The sequence below is a fragment of the Palaemon carinicauda genome, chromosome 8, assembly GCF_036898095.1.
Source record: "Palaemon carinicauda isolate YSFRI2023 chromosome 8, ASM3689809v2, whole genome shotgun sequence".
NCBI lineage: Eukaryota > Metazoa > Arthropoda > Malacostraca > Decapoda > Palaemonidae > Palaemon > Palaemon carinicauda.
Genome location: NC_090732.1, coordinates 104046775 through 104063520, shown reverse-complemented (window position 1 = coordinate 104063520; position 16746 = coordinate 104046775). Strand labels below are relative to the sequence as shown.

The 16746-nt window shown below is 38.2% G+C and overlaps 2 protein-coding genes across 4 annotated transcripts in view; both read right to left on the bottom strand.

The window, feature by feature from the left end:
• The window catches only part of Myo10A (Myosin 10A), a 418782-nt gene that overhangs the window by 176736 nt on the left and 225300 nt on the right, over positions 1-16746 (bottom strand). For all 3 annotated transcript variants that reach the window (XM_068378794.1, XM_068378796.1, XM_068378795.1), the window contains 4 exons: positions 6496-6630; positions 6114-6278; positions 5689-5870; positions 3989-4153 (listed from right to left, as the gene is read on the bottom strand). In XM_068378794.1, coding sequence (XP_068234895.1) covers positions 3989-4153; positions 5689-5870; positions 6114-6278; positions 6496-6630 — 647 coding nt within the window. The remainder of the gene's footprint in view (positions 1-3988; positions 4154-5688; positions 5871-6113; positions 6279-6495; positions 6631-16746) is intronic.
• Positions 13237-15312, bottom strand: LOC137645823 (uncharacterized). The gene is made up of 2 exons (XM_068378797.1): positions 14873-15312; positions 13237-14257 (listed from the first exon to the last, which is right to left on the bottom strand). The coding sequence occupies exons 1-2, from the start codon at positions 15058-15060 to the stop codon at positions 13327-13329; spliced, it is 1119 nt and encodes a 372-aa protein (XP_068234898.1). The 5' UTR covers positions 15061-15312; the 3' UTR covers positions 13237-13326.

Genomic DNA, 16746 nt, shown 5'->3' with positions numbered 1-16746 from the left:
AAATCAGTGGCTGGAAAGAGACTAAACACTAGATCACTCTAGAAACGTTTACTTTCTTCCCCTAAAGAGACTAGGGAGAAGAGCAAAAACGATAACGTTACTCGTACGCCTGGCAGGCTTGAATGAAACGTTTATCCTCTTTCTCCCTCCGTCTCTATCTCTCTCTCTCTCTCTCTCTCTCTCTCTCTCTCTCTCTTGACTTAGAACCTGAGAGAAGAGCCCAATCATATATATCGTTAAAACATATTATTGCTAAAGGAAAAAACTGAAATATTTCCCAAAATGAAAAGTTCCTTTATTAGGATCAAAACCATTAAGTTAAGAAAGAATGAACAAAACGCTAGACACGGTTACTCTTACTGCAACGTGAAACCGTGAACATTCTTTCTCTATCGTAACGATAGAGTGCAAGTTGAACGTTCTGAACGTCAACAACTGTAGAGACAAAACAAACGTTAGTTCAACTTTGAAAACAGTACTAGACTATCAAAGAAATTCTTTCAAAGACATTAAAATAGCATAATATGTTAACAGGTAAAACCGAAATGACGGGCTCAATGTTAATTAACTTCGGTACCAAGAAAAGACCGCCTACTATTAGGAAGGTCGAATATAAACAAATATAAAAATTAATTTTAATAAGTTTATAATAAAAGGAAGTTAATCGAAGAGGCCTATCAGAGGCGGAGAGATATAAAATAAATCTATAACTTTTGTTAAGCAAAATTAAGAAAGAGAGTCTATACTCTCTTAGACACCAACACTTCCGTCTAAGGGAAGGGTCGGCCATTGAAAGGTGAAAGAGAGTTCATACTCTCTTCGTCACCATAATTAATCAAATTAATTCCAAAAGCTAACTAAGCTAATATAGAAGTTTCCAGTAAAGCGACAGCCGAAATCAAAGAGAAATACTTCACCAAAGTCGTGAAAATACTCCAAGAACATAAGCGTATCCCAGAACGTCTTGCCGGAAGCACGACAGAGGAATAATTGAGGAGGTGTCAACAAGAAGTACTTGAGTACCTGGCCACAGGTGGCGCTGGTAAGTACACCCCCTTCTAGTATTGTGATAGCTGGCGTATCCCTCCATAGAATTCTGTCGGGCAACGGAGTTGACAGCTACATGATTATCGGGTAAGTTTAATATTGAAAAATTGTAGTCCTTATTTCATTAGAGGTAGTGTCCAAAAATAACCTATTTCAACAGTTAACAGCAATAAATACTTTCATATATAACAAAATTCTTGGGTTTTTGAAGAATCTAAATAATCCTGTTTCTAACAACCTAAAAATGAAACAACGATAAAAATTTTTTTTCCTATACTTACCTGATCCTGTCCTTCTCTTTCAAAGCTTGGCTTATATAGCTGTTTACCCCAAAAATCTTGAAACTTTCCATTTTCTTACCTTTCAATAGACTTAGGCCTCCTCTTGTACAGTATTAAGAAAATCTAGAGGCCAATGGCAATAGCTGAAGTGTTGGTACACAATATACCTCCTATTAAGTTTGTCTCCAAGTCAAAACAAATCTCCTATTTTGGTGACATCTTTAGTCAGTGGGAAGGAGGGAGGGCATGTATATGAACATCAGTTGAGTAGAGAAATAAATTTTATCACTAGTGTTCTATTATTTCTATGAACTTCCCCTGATTTTCATATTGCTAACAACCACACTCTGATGGGTGGGCCAATGAATGAGAGAGATGGCAAATTCAAATTCCTAAAATAGTAAACTTATTTAATCCCCTAGACTTTGTATAAAAATTATCTTCAAAATAGTTTATAAAAACTTATTTCTCCAGATTATGTTTTTAAATACAATTTCATTACCTAATTTCTTATATACTTCACTTGACATACTAAGTATTCAAATGAAAAAAAATATCCTAAAACCATTTAAATTTACACAATTAATAAAACAAAACAACTTTTAATGGACCACATCACCAGGAGGTACTACAATCGAATCTGATAACAGATGTTTCACTTGTATTTCAATTATTGTACAATAGTAGACAATTGCCGTAATTATGTTAAAAAGTTAAGTAAAATAAGATTGATACTGTATATTTTTACATTATACCCTTATTCACTCTGGAAAAAAGATCAAGGATACTGCCAAACAAACAAAAAGCTGTAGCTGAAGTGAAAAAAGCAATGCTCATAACCGCCAAGCTGTTTGTAATTGGGAAAGCTCTTTTCCAAACTGGAGGGAAAAATTAAAAAATGGTGTTTTATCATAACATGATCTTATATATAACTTCATGAAATTCCTGAGTTTGCACCAAGAGCAAGATGGCGTATTTGGTTTATGAAATGGTAAACCAAATTGCACAAAAACTAACGAATGAATTGGAAGAAGAATCAGTGATTTCCTAAACTGTATAATCAAGATCTGCAAACCTAAAAACTATAATTATCATGCATTGGCAACATGGATTAAACTCCAGTACACTTTGATATTTTAAATAAAACTATTTATCATAGTATGATGAAATTATAGTTTAAGCATTAATTGTTTCTTTTAGGAAATAAAAAAGATCCTTCAGAAATTTACCTTAATCAACTGATCCGGAAAGCATAAATGGTAGTGTCCTTCAATTTATGATTGAAAACATTAGGAAAGATTACTATATAATCCTGAGATGTTGTAAGACCATCTCTCTGCCATTCAAAACATGATTCAACACTTCAGCTTTCTTCAAAGCTCTAAAAGAATTATTTAAAATTATCTTTCCTGTTCTACATAAATCATATGATTTTTTACACCAATCATATGGCAATAACTAGAGGGGTACTCAGTAGAGCGTATAGCTCCACCACGGCATCTAATTTCTCGACCTTTTGCTTGACCTTGGCCTTGACCTTTGACCTTAACATGTATTAATTGGCATGGATTTTCATAAACTCAAGTATGAACCAACTTTGAAGTCTCTGTAACAACGATGTCCAAAATTATGGCTGATTACGTGAATTAGACATTTTGCTTGACCGTGACCTTGACCTTCCAAAATGTAATCATTTCCTGCTTTTTACATAACAGTTAGTTCATGCATGTTTCAATATTCTACGATTAAGATTGTGGTCAGGAAGTTCTTCACAAGTGAACACACACACAAACAAACACACAAATTACAAACACATACTTACACAAACAAACTCACAAATTACAAACATACATACATACACAAACATGGGTTGAAATATAACCTCCTTCCAACTTCATTGGAGGAGATAAGAAGGCTGGTCATGAACACCTAATTCAGTGAGTGGAGAGATATAAGCATTCAGTCTACCAACACTTAAGTTATTGTCATTTGAAACATGATGCAATGGTTTATAAAGGTTTATATAGAATTCATTATGCCATTAACATATGAAACAAGTGGCTGCTCATGAATGCTTACTTCCATGAGCGGAGAGATATTAAGATACAGTCTACCAGCTTGGTCTTCTATCTTGGAATACAGTGGTCTGCACTAGAATCATTGAACAAAACTTAAGGAGTTAGGCTATGGTTAAAAAAGACTAGGTTAGTCTAGAATCTCTCCTTTGCCCTATGGTCAGCAATCACTTTACCATACTTTTCCATAAGACAAACAGTAAGGCTTTTGCATTCTATCAAACCTAAGAGAAGGCATCCCATATAATCATTAATAATCTAAATATCACATAAATGCTTCATAATCTGGGGGTAATATAGTGTCACCCTAAAACACGAGCAAGTTGATGAAAAGACTGAAAGAAAAAGCAGGTATGGTGTAGGCCTATCGCCAGCATAGTTATTACCAATAACCACTAGATTATCTAAATACTGTACTAGAGGACTATGCCTTCGAAAAGAAAGAAAACGGGAAATTTTATGCTTTTTGCGGGTAATCGTTGATATCAGCCAAGCTTCAAGAGAGAAGTAATATGAACATCAGGGGAGGTTCATAAAAAAAAGAGCTAATTTCTATAATCAGGTATTACATCATAAAAACTTTACCTTGATGGATGAGATGACGTTAGAGCTTCTAATTTCTCTCTCATTTCCCGAGAAATCTTAAGTTTTCCAATTCCTGGAGATCGTCTGCCACTTTCATCAACAGGATTATCCCAAGAGTCTCGGCGACGTCTAGATGGTCCCTTTTCTTTGGCCTCTGTCTTTTCCCTGTGGGTTAAAATCATTTAAGATAATAATCTAACAAATTAAAAATGCAATTAGCAGTAAAATAACATAACAAAAATCAAGCCAAATTAAGTAAATTCATTATGTGAAGACAGAAGAAAATAATTGTAAAAAAAAAATGTAAAAAGGACTTCCGATTAGCTTTGAGAGCTTTTCTTGAAAATTAAGAGGCTTACAAACGCTTAGCAAAATTTAGAAGAAAAAAAATATATGTCAAGATTCAACACACTGCAGAGTAAGAAAATGCTCAAGAAAAAAATATTTGTTTAGACTTTGAGGTAGCTAAATAAATCTACTTCCTAGTGTCATTGATTTCCACCATTTAAGACAATGTAATGAGGTAAAATAAAAAAAAAACCAATTATCAAAGATGGTCAGTATGCATTCAAGACTCTCTTAGTGATGGTTTCATTTGAAGCAATACTGAGAACTTGTTTTATAATTGCAAGATAACTTCAGTCTCATTTTATACACAATTACAGTACTGTATTTAATTATATGTAAGAGAGGAATATGTGAGCATACATATGCAACCTACATCTAAACGGATATTAGCTGAACTACTGTATAAAAACTTTAAACATAGATTACTAATTGACTAACTTTACTCAATACCATGTATAAACAAAATCAGCTGACAAATGCATACAGTATATACACTCAGTTTTATTTTTCTATTAACCAAGAATTTCCTTAATCATTCAACTCACTGTTTAATTTTCTAACAGTCCACTATTCTATAGAGACAAGTGATGTGAATAATTAGTGAGTCAAGAGGTATAATGAGGTGACCATTCTGCAATAGTTTAGTAATTAGGATTATATATGGTTTTAAGTGAGGAGTAGGCTACCTTGTACTGTGCATGAGGAAACTTTACAAAAAAAATTATGTTCAAATTTCTTATTTTTTAAACCGTATAGATAAATATTTTTAATGAAACAAGATAAAAAAAAAAGTTTCAAAACCTCCATTAAAGAGGTTATTCTGATCATCCCCTTCACAAATCTCATGGATACTGTACAAATATATTACATTAGAATGCTATTTAACCACAAATGCTTCTGTAAAAAAAAATAAAACAATACATGTGAATTAGGCAGAAGCTTTTGTATAGTTACTTTGATTTCTGTCTGACCTTGGATTTCTATAGAGTAAACTTTCAAGGCATCCAAACTTATTATCAAAATCTTATTATTTTGGTCTCTCAATTTATGTCCTTAATCATTCATGATAAATGTCAGATGCAAAATAGTTTTTAACATAGGAAAATTTCTTTTACAGCTGAAAATAAATAAATATATATATATATATATATACACCAGGAAAAAACACAGAAGTAACAATATGTGGAACGGGGCTCTCTCTTTTAGGAAAGTCTTATCAAAAAAATTATTATTACTTTAGTTTTATCTAGCCAGGACAAAAAGTCTGATCTCTATTTCATCCTGCAAAAAAAGGCATCACAGAGCATTATTTTTTAAGAACATGACTAACAATACATCATATCAAAACTCACTTGGGTGGAGATGATGGATGAGATGCTTGTTGGCTATAACTATTCCCTGATTCCCGTTGCTTGGCTGAAGAATGCGACTGAGATTCCTTTCTTGGTGATGGCTCAGCACTACTTGTCCCTCCAATATCAAATTCTTCCCACTCAATTCCAAAACTCTCATCTTTACTTGGACGTTGAGACTCCTGTTAATATATTGAAGTAAAAAGACGAATTTGGTTGAAAATGCAAGTAGATTGCCAAATATCTTTAGCATCCAATTCTTTTTCATACAAAATGTCAACTAAAGTAATAGTTTATATTTTGATTCTACTGCTGCAGCATAAACTATAATACAGTGTTATTTACAATTATACATAAAATTGAGAAGAAAATATGAGTAATATTAATTACAGTAGGATTAAGAAAATTCAATGTGCATAATTTACCTTTCCATCACTTTGCTTTGAGGTTTTTCTGCTCTGTTTACGAATTTTGAACTGGAAGAAGGAGTCATTGGGATCTTCTTCGCCCTTTGGCGGGGGCCATCTCCACTTCCCAATGCGAACTGTCTTAGCTCGTTGATAAGGATCCATGAAACCACCTTGCATATCCTATAAAGTTTACAGAAAAAATTGAGTTTAAATGTTTCCCCATTTACAGCAATATTGCACTTCCAGCTTTAGTCCTTTTTAATTGGCTAATATACCTTATTCTTAAATGAAAAAGTGCATATTACCCTATTAAAACTACACTGTTCTATTTACCCAAAGTATCTCTATCTCCCATACTTAAGTACAGTAACACTAATTAAAGTAGGATACAGCATACCTCTCCCCCTTGAAGATGAGTGGGCATAGGTGGAGGGGGTGGAACGTAGCCTCCCCAGGGAGATTCCATTTGCCCATATACATGTGGCGGAGGCGATCCGTGTATTCCAAGTCCCTGGTGGTATTCATGTATCATCTGTTGAATTGGGTAAAGGCCATGCATGCAAAGTGCATTAGAAAATAGAAGTGTTCAGGTGCAAATAAACCTATTTAAAGCTTTCTTATACTCTAATATACATCTACATTAGTGAATATAAATGGAAATCAGTTCCATACAGTTTTCTCTTATAAACAGTGTAAATAAAATACAATCATCACTAAAATTCCAAGGTGTTAGGTAATGGATACACCATAAGTTAAAAATCCCTGAATATATGCTCCACCCTTTAATAACACGCTTAGACCCCTTAATGCCATATGTAACAGCACAAAAACTCTTTGTACCCTTTTACAAACATTACTGGAACAAAGGCTTTAAAGAAGATTAAAACTAGCATTACCTTACCCTTTCAGTATTCCCCTTCCCATGAATATCAAATCACCAAAGTCAGCCCAGCAAGTGGTAGGGATGATTATAAATCAGCCTTAACAATATGGTGTCTCATTTCACCATTAAGACTGAAAAACATATCATATTTTACAAAGAACTGATTTCCATAGAGATAGCCTACTTGATAGAATATAAATTGCTATCATTCCCCAGGAAGAAGCGGGTAGCACTCGCACAAAAAGCTGGCAAGGAGGGTATTTCCAATTTCCATCTAAAATCAAGTACCCTCTTGGTGTACAGAAGCCTCACCTGCTGATCCATTGTACTTGCTGGGATGTATACATCCCAACAGCCACAGAGGGATTAACAGACAAATCATTGCTTTGCATAATGTTTTAACCTCTGGCAGAAGGTTAAAACAAGGATATTTAAGACAAGGTTGCTCTTTACTTTTAGGGATACATAATTATAAATGGTGTATTACATGAAAATGTCAATCATACATTTTTGAAATGATAATCTAAATGTGAAAATTAAATAGAACACATTACATTGTTCTACCATTACTACAAAATCATTTATATATTTTAAATCATTTCAATTTTATATATTTTTTTTTTTGCACAAATTCAAAAGTGTTGCTTACAACTGACTACTCTGCCATGAAAGGAGATGGAGATTAAGACTAACATCTGACAAGCCTCTGACACCATTTACTAAAACAGTATACAAAAAAAAAATCAAGAAATATCAAACAAGCTATTCAAGGGAATCCTTTTTATGCAGGAGAAAACATGTTAGAAAAAACAAAGTAGAAAATTAGATAAGAAATAGAGTGTAAGTTGATTTTAAATTATCGAATAAAAATATGTTATTTTTATTAGTAAAATAAATTTTTGAATATACTTACCCGATAATCATGTAGCTGTCAACTCCGTTGCCCGACAGAATTCTATGGAGGGATACGCCAGCTATCACAATACTAGAAGGGGGTGTACTTACCAGCGCCACCTGTGGCCAGGTACTCAAGTACTTCTTGTTGACACCTCCTCAATTATTCCTCGGTCCACTGGTTCTCTATGGGGAGGAAGGGAGGGTCGATTAAATCATGATTATCGGGTAAGTATATTCAAAAATTTATTTTACTAATAAAAATAACATTTTTCAATATTAAACTTACCCGATAATCATGTAGCTGATTCACACCCAGGGGGGTGGGTGAAAACCAGTGTACAAGATTAAAGGATAGCTAAGTATCCCGTATTTCATATAATCAGTTATCCACAATAACAATGAAATAATAAGTACCTGGTAAGGAAGTCGACTTGAACCGTTACTCTGCCTTTAATAAGATCGTCTTCCTTACTGAGCGCAGCGTTCCTCTTGGGAGGCTGAATCAACTCAAAGGTGCTAAAGTATACAGGGCTGCAACCCATACTAAAGGACCTCATCACAACCTTTAACCTCGGCGCTTCTCAAGAAAGAATTGACCACCCGCCAAATCAACAAGGAAGTGGAAGGCTTCTTAGCCGACCGTACAACCCATAAAAAGTATTCAAGAGAAAGGTTAAAAGGTTATGGGATTATGGGAATGTAGAGGCTGAGCCCTCGCCTACTACTGCATTCGTTGCTACGAATGGTCCCAGGGTGTAGCAGTACTCGTAAAGAGACTGGACATCTTTGAGATAGAATGATGCGAACACTGACTTGCTTCTCCAATAGGTTGCATCCATAACACTCTGCAGAGAATGGCTCTGTTTGAAGGCCACTGAAGTAGCCACAGCTCCCACTTCATGTGTCCTTACCTTCAGCAAAGCAAGGTCTTCTTCCTTCAGATGAGAATGTGTTTCTCTAATCAGAAGCCTGAATAGTAAGAAACTGAGTTCTTAGAACTTGGAAAAGAAGGTTTCTTGATAGCACACTATAAGGCTTCTGATTGTCCTTGTAAAGGTTAAGACCTTTTTAGATAGTACCTAAGAGCTCTAACTGGGCAAAGTACTCTCTTCAGATCATTCCCCACCAAGTTGGACAGGCTTGGGATCTCGAACGACTTAGGCCAAGGACGTGAAGGAAGCTCGTTTAGCAAAAACCGAGCTGCAAGGAACATGTAGCCGTTTCAGATGTGAAAACAATGATCCTGCTGAAGGCGTGGATCTCACTTACTCTTTTAGCTGTTGTCAAGCACACGAGGAAAAGAGTTTTTAATGTGAGGTCCTAAAAAGAGGCTGATTGGAGAGGTTCAAATCTTGATGACATAAGGAACCTTAGGACCACGTCTAGATTCCAGCCTGGAGTGGACAACCGACGTTCCTTTGAGGTCTCAAAAGACCTAGGGAGGTCCTGTAGATCTTTGTTGGTGGAAAGATCCAAGCCTCTGTGGCGGAAAACCGCTGCCAACATACTTCTGTAACCCTTGATCGTAGGAGCTGAAAGGGATCTTACTTTCCTTAGATATAACAGGAAGTCAGCAATCTGGGTTACAGTGGTACTGGTTGAGGAACTGTAAGTTTACTTGTGAACGAAGGTTCTGGAGTGGGAGGTGAGACCTTCCGGACTCACCAGTGGTAGCTTATACACCCACCCCTGGAACCCCCCCAAGCGGCGGCGCGAGCCCTAAACCACGCCCCCTTGGGCGGAGTTACCAGAGACGAGCGGGTTGACTCGGCAATGGAAGTCACATTTTTGAAGTTGTAATAGAACAAAAAATAACACAGAAGTGGTTGAGCTTACCTTGGTAGTGCAAGTTATGAAGGAATTACTGTGAAGGTGCAAATTGTTGGACATAAAGGTCTTTTTACTAGTAAATTCAATCTTCTTGTGCTCTCTTGGTTGATATGAATATTGAAAGATTCCAGTTAGTTTGTTTTCTGTGGAATAATAGTGATTGTATGTGTGTGTTCTTGTATATAGCCTACTCTGTTGAATTATGAAGTTGTTAGAATATTCCCTCCTAAGTACTGTACATGGTCTCCTCGGCTCACGGGGGAAGGGTTGGAGGGTGACCCAGACTTTGAGTCCGGAAGGTCTCACCTCCCACTCCAGAACCTTCGTTCACAAGTAAACTTACAGTTCTGGAGAGGGAGGTCTCAACCTTCCGGACTCACCAGTGGTAGCTAGGCAGATGCTTCAGGGGGCTTGAAGATGAAGTCCAGCGACCACAGCATCGAAAGCTCCCTGTAAGCCGAGGAGAGCATAGTAAGAGCTGAAGACAGAGTCGCTTCTCCAATTCATTCTGGACATGATTTCTTGTATCGATACTCCATTGTATAGCAGTCTTGATGAAGCTTGCCCCCTTATAGAGTGAAAATTCGTTGACTGTTTAGTTGCATTTGGGTCGGCTCTGAAAATGCACTCCCTAAAAAGTTGTCTCATTTTTTGTAGAGACATTATCTTGAAGTGTTCATCTAGCCATATGTGGTCTTTCCTGTCTATGTTTCTTTCCATACAGACTTTGTTGGTGTATTCCAAATAGAAGTTCAATTGTCTGACTGGACATATTTTTGGTCTGTTAGGAAGCTTCCTAAAGCTGATCTCTATTGGCGTGTAGTTGTTCTTTTGGTTTTTGGCCATGAAGGAAGGGTGGTTCCGTAAGACAATGTGTTCTGGGGTGAAGGTGCTCCTGGAAATGCTGAGATTGTTAAATTGATTAGCTCTTAAAGGGCAAGCTAAGGCTACTAGGAACAAGGTTTTCTGTGTCAGTAGTAAGGTAGAGTTATCTTTCGTGGTGTTGAGAAATGAAATTACTTTGTCTAGATCCCAGCCAGGGAACTGGTGAGAATTTCTAGGTTTCCTTCTATTAACTCCCGATATCATTGCTTTGACATATTTGTCCTCTGCAAGACAGTAACCTGGGAAATAGCCTGACAAGATAGGACCTAAAGCTGCTCTGTAGCTCTTCAGGGTGTTGTAAGACAGACCTTTGTCTATAAGGTGATTGAAAAATAAAATAATTGCTAACAGGGGAAATTTGTTGTCTCTTCCATACTCCTTGTGAATGAAACTTTTAAAAATGTTGTATAGGTTTTCATACTTGTGCAAGGAGCTGTCCCTCAAGCTGACAGCAATTTTGGAGCAAACCTCAGGAGGAAAGACGTTAGGGAGCTGATCCTTTAAATTTTGAAGGCGATCAAAGTTGATTGGAGCTTTGCTGAGGGTGAGATACAATCCTTGAGAACTATCTGGTAGTCTTCGATCTTCACAATATATCGTTTGTGCTGCTTCGCGACTGACTTCACTAATGGAATCCATGGTTCCGTCCCCTGCGATATGGTGCAGAAAAGCATATTATTATTGCATTCTTTATTGATTTTAAAAGCTACTTTGTGTAGTAAGAATCCTGGTGGAAAGGCATAGAGGGGTGTTGATCCCTTCCAGCTAATCGTAAGTGCATTATTGCTGATGGCTTTTTGATTTGGAAGAGATGAACAGAACTTTTTGCACTTAGTATTGAAACCATTTGAGAACAGATCTATTTCTGGGGTGAAATTGAAGTCAGAGCAGATTAAGGAGAATAGACTGTCACTGAGGGAAGTTTCTGTGTGAATGGAACCCAGGTCCCTGGAAAGTGAGTCTGCGATGGTGTTACTTACTCCCCTGATCCATCTGGAATTTATCTGTATGTTGTGATCCTTCATGGTACTAAGTATTTTCCTGACTAGTTCATGGGCTAACTTGTTTCTGATACTACCCTGTTTCTTTATCCAACAATTAGTAACCTTTGAATCAACATGTATTAAGACTACCTTGTTGTATAACCTTGTGATGAAGTGTTCCAAAGAATAGAAGCAAGCTAATAACTCTCTTACATTGATGTGAAGGGAGGATTCTTCATTTGTCCAAGTACCATTTATTGAGAGCATATTACCCGCTATTACTAATGCACCTCCCCAACCCTGGTTGGAAGCGTCAGTGAAAAGTTCTGCATCTATCTGTGGTTTTGGAATGTTAATCTCTCTGTACATTTGTCTCTGTTCCCATGGCTTTAGGTATTTTTTGAAGGTGTGGGGAATGATTTTGTACCCTGAATTAAAATAACTGTGGTACCTGTGGAGATATTTAAGATGGAATCTTCCCAAGCTTGTATAGGATGCACTAAAATTTAAAGCTCCGATTAACATTTGATAAGAATGCAGGTCGGATTTAATAGAGTTGGAGAAAGCTTTGGCTAATTCGACACACTTCTCTATGTTTTTCCCACTGGGATTCATAGTTTTCTTAATCATATTGTAATGCACTCCTAAAAATTCAATTCTTTGAGTCGGTTCAATTGTAGATTTTTTAAGTGAGATATTCCATCCTAAGTCTGACAAGATCTTAATGACTAGCTGAATGTGATTTTTACATTTTACATAATCTTTTGCTAATATGAGAATGTCATCAAGATAGTTGAATATTAAGATGTTATATGAGGTTCTAATATACTTGATCACTGTGTACATTATTTTTGAAAAAATATAGGGTGCTGTCTTTAGTCCAAAGGGTATCACAGTCCATTTGAACTTCCTTTTACCTAGTTTGAAGGTTAGAAATTTCTGGCTACTTGCATGTAATGGAATGTGCCAATAAGCATCTTTTAAATCTAGTTTGCAGGCCCAAGAGTTTAGATGTAGATAGGGAAATATAGTATTGGCCTTGAGCATGGTAAAAGAAGGTTTTTTAATCATGGTGTTGAGCACTTTCATGTCAAAGATTAGTCGTACTGTTCCATCTGGTTTGAATTTATAAAATATGTGGTTGGAGTAGTAAAAGGAAGTTCTGGGGATCTGCTCTATGACACCTAGTTTTAGCAGTCTGTCACATTCACTTTCCAATATTTTACGCTTGTTAATTGAATAAAATCTATCTTTACCTGTTCTTTTTAATGACCTCTGGGCTTTAAGTTTATTATTAAACGGAATTCTCACCCCTTCATTGATAATTTTACAAGCAAAAGAGGCATTAGGAAGCTTTCTCCAACTATCAATATTCATCAATAATGACTTACCTATCCTATTCTCTGGGGGGCTCTGGGAGGAGTTATTCATTGGTTTTGAGGCCAAAGGCGAGGTCTCTTTACTTCTATCTTGATTTATAGCATTTGGCCCAATGTCATGATGGTCTGGTGCGGAGCAAAGCTCGTTATTATCTGGTGCTGAGCAAAGCTCATTAACCACTGGTGCTGAGCAAAGCTCGTAATTAACTGGTGCTGAGCAAAGCTCGTAATTAACTGGTGCTGAGCAAAGCTCATTAACTGGTGCTGAGCGGAGCTCATTATTAACTGGTGCAGAGTAAACATCGTTATCAACTGGTGCATAAAATACTGGTGCTGAAAAAATTTCTCTTTGAACTGGTGCGGAGCATGGCTCAATTTCTAGGGTCTTTCTTTTCTCTGGCTCCTGAACTATTAGCTTGTCCATTTTGTGACCTCCCCCCCCTGTACCCACCTCGCCTATTACCTCTTCTAAGTGGCTGAGACTTGAATCTAAAGTTAGGGTTACCTTTGAGGAAACTGAACCTTCTTCCCTGAAATCTGCCCCCGAAGTTGAATTTCCTACCCCTGAAGTTTGCTGCCCCTCCTCTGAGGAGGGGACCCTTGTGAAAGCAGGCAGCAATGGCTGATTTTTGGTCTTCAGTTAAATTCCAAACTTCTTTAATGTCTGCTTTGATTATAAGATCTCTTATTTCTTCCTTGAGGTATCTAGGAAGTGCTCTGCTTCTGAAATTTCTTATCAAATTTTGTATGAGGTCTATGCTCCTCCTTAGGGGACCAATAATAATTTTGGACAAAAAATCAATGTCATTTACTTTGGAGGGGTATACAATGTGTGCCAGTGCTGCATGCCCTTGAAAGGCAGAAATACTCATTTTAATATTTTCAATGTCATAGAAAAATTTTCTCTTATAACTGTCATCAAATACCTTACCTTCAGGCCAGAAATTCAACTTTGGAGTATTAATTAATTTAAAAAAGTCTGAGAACTCCTTATTTTGACTACTAACAAAGAATTTATCCCGGTTATCACTATGGCCTTCACTGAAAGTTAATGCTACTAGTGAATTATTCAATTGAATTTTCCCTTCTCTATGAAAAGATGGTTCAGCTTTGAAATTGGTGGAAATATATGAAGGAATGGGTTTATTGAATGTAAGAAGGTTGAAATCTTCGTAATCACTTTCGTCTCCATTATTATAAAAGGAAAAGAGGTCTAAATTTGCACTTTCAGGTAATTCAGGTGATCGTCTTGAGCGCTTAGTAGGAGGGGGAGCCTCATTCTTCTTAGCAGGTGAACCACTTCTGCCGAGATGAATGTTTAATATCAGTGATTTATTTACCATAGAATAATTGAAATTTTGTTCAACAGGTATAGTAAATATGGACAGCAGCGGACCTAGAAGGCTGAAGTCAGGCAATGGGGTTCACGACTCAAATAGCCCTCTTAGGTTAATTCAGTGCCATATTTAAGTGAATGATAAGTTTAAATCTGTTATTATTAATAAACTAGACCTGCCTCATATGTAACCCTTATCAGATAGCCCCCCAGGGCCTAGGCTAGTGTCGATAGGTTTAAAGCGAGAAATGTAAGCTCGAACTTACCTGTGGTCTAGCCTACTGCCTATTAAGCGCGTGCTTTTAATGTGTCAGGCAAGCAATTTGTTTTGTGTGCTTAATTATAATTTTGTAATATATAAAAATTGGAGTATTTAGTTTGTTTATACCGATTAATCGTGTAGTAATCATGCACATGCTTTGCTTAAGCTACTTACGCTATGTTCGGAAGTGCCTGCTCTAAGCATTCAAATCATAACAAGCTTACGTATGGGGGCCGCCATTTGCATTTGTGACGTCATTAGTCTAAATCAGCTGCTTTCCATATGACGTTTTCGTTGTAAACAGAATTTAAAACCTTACCTTTTCTGGATGATTTGCATAAGAGTTTGATTCTGTTGTAGTAACATATTTACGATATCAGAATTAGAAGGCATATCACTATCTGCAGTCGATTGTGTGCGTTTTTCGTTACTGATTACGTTCTCCTCTCCGCTGGAGTCTTCGCTAAGCCGATGCACCTCCGCGGAGGTAAGAATTTGCCTAGACATAATTAAGCCGTGGGCTGAGATATTACTCTGGTTGCTGAGTGCAGGATAATGAAAATCAGCAAAAGTTGGGAGCAGCGGGAGGGAAAAAGAGGAGAACGTTCTGTGCCGAAGTCAACTTCAGAAATGTGACTTCCATTGCCGAGTCAACCCGCTCGTCTCTGGTAACTCCGCCCAAGGGGGCGTGGTTTAGGGCTCGCGCCGCCGCTTGGGGGGGTTCCAGGGGGGGGTGTATAAGCTACCACTGGTGAGTCCGGAAGGTTGAGACCTCCCTCTCCAGAAACTGCATTGGTCTTGTACCAGCTACGGAAGACTTCCCCTATAGACTGATAGATTCTGAGAGTGGATGTTCTCCTTGCTTTGGCAATCGCTCTGGCTGCCTCCTTCGAAAAGCCCCTAGCTCTTGAGAGTCTTTCGAAAGTCTGAAGGCAGTCAGACGAAGAGCGTGGAGGATTGGGTGTACCTTCTTTACGTGAGGTAGACTTAGAAGGTTCACTCCTAGAGGAAGAGTCCTGGGAATGTCGACCAGCCATTGCAGTACCTCTAAGAACCATTCTCTCGCGGGCCAGAGCGGAGCCAACCAACGTCAGCCGTGTCCCTTTGTGAGAGGAGAACTTCTGAAGTACCCTGTTGACAATCTTGAACGGCGGGAATGCATACAGGTCGAGATGGAACCAATCCAGCAGAAAAGCATCCACGTGAACTGCTGCTGGGTCTGGAATCGGAGAACAATACAACAGGAGTCTCTAGGTTATCGAGGTAGTGAACAGATCTATGGTTGGCTGACCCCACAGGGCCCAAAGTCTGCTGCAAACATTCTTGAGAAGGGTCCACTCTGTGGGGATAACCTGACCCTTCCGTCTGAGGTGATCTGCCATGACATTCATACCGCCCTGAATGAACCTCGTTATCAGTTAGCTTTCGATCTTTAGACCAGATGAGTAGGTCCCTTGCGATCTAGAACAACTTCCACGAAAGAGTCCCTCCCTGCTTGAAGATGTAAGCCAGGGCTGTGGTGTTGTCAGAGTCCACCTCCACCACCTTGTTAAGCTGGAGGGACTTGAAGTTTATCAAGGCCAGAATAACCGCCAACAACTCCTTGCAATTGATGTGAAGTGTCCTTTGCTCCTGATTCCATGTTCCCGAGCATTCTTGTCCGTCCAAAGTCGCACCCCAGCCCGTGTCTGATGCGTCCGAGAGGAGACGGCGGTCGTGTTTCTGAACAGCCAAAGGTAGACTTCCTTGAGAAGAAAGCTGTTCTTACACCACGCGAGAGAAGACCTCCTCTCTTCGGAAACAGGAACTGAGACCGTCTCTAGCGTCATGTCCTTTATCCAGTGAGCAGCTAGATGATACTGAAGGGGGGGGAGGTGGAGTCTCCCTAACACGATGAACAGGGCCAGCGATGAAAGTGTCCCTGTTAGACTCATCCACTACCTGACTGAGCATCGGTTCCTTCTCAGCATGCTCTGGATGCATTCTAGGGCTTGGAAGATCCTTGGGGCCGACGGAAAAGTCCGAAAAGCTCGACTCTGAAGATCCATACCCAAGGAGACAATGGTCTGGGATGGGACGAGCTGAGACTCCTCAAAATTGACCAGGAGGCCCAGTTCCTTGGTCAGATCCATAGTCCATTTGAAAATCTCCAGACAGCGACGACTTGTGGGAGCTCTTAAAAGCCAGTCGTCT

Excerpts from the sequence above, each read along its gene's own strand:
- LOC137645823 (XM_068378797.1), bottom strand. The coding sequence starts at position 15,060 with ATGTCTAGGCAAATTCTTACCTCCGCGGAGGTGCATCGGCTTAGCGAA. Across the intron at positions 14,258-14,872 it reads ATGCAAATCATCCAGAAAAG|AAGTGGTTCACCTGCTAAGA; the intron begins GTAAGGTTTTAA and ends TCATCTCGGCAG.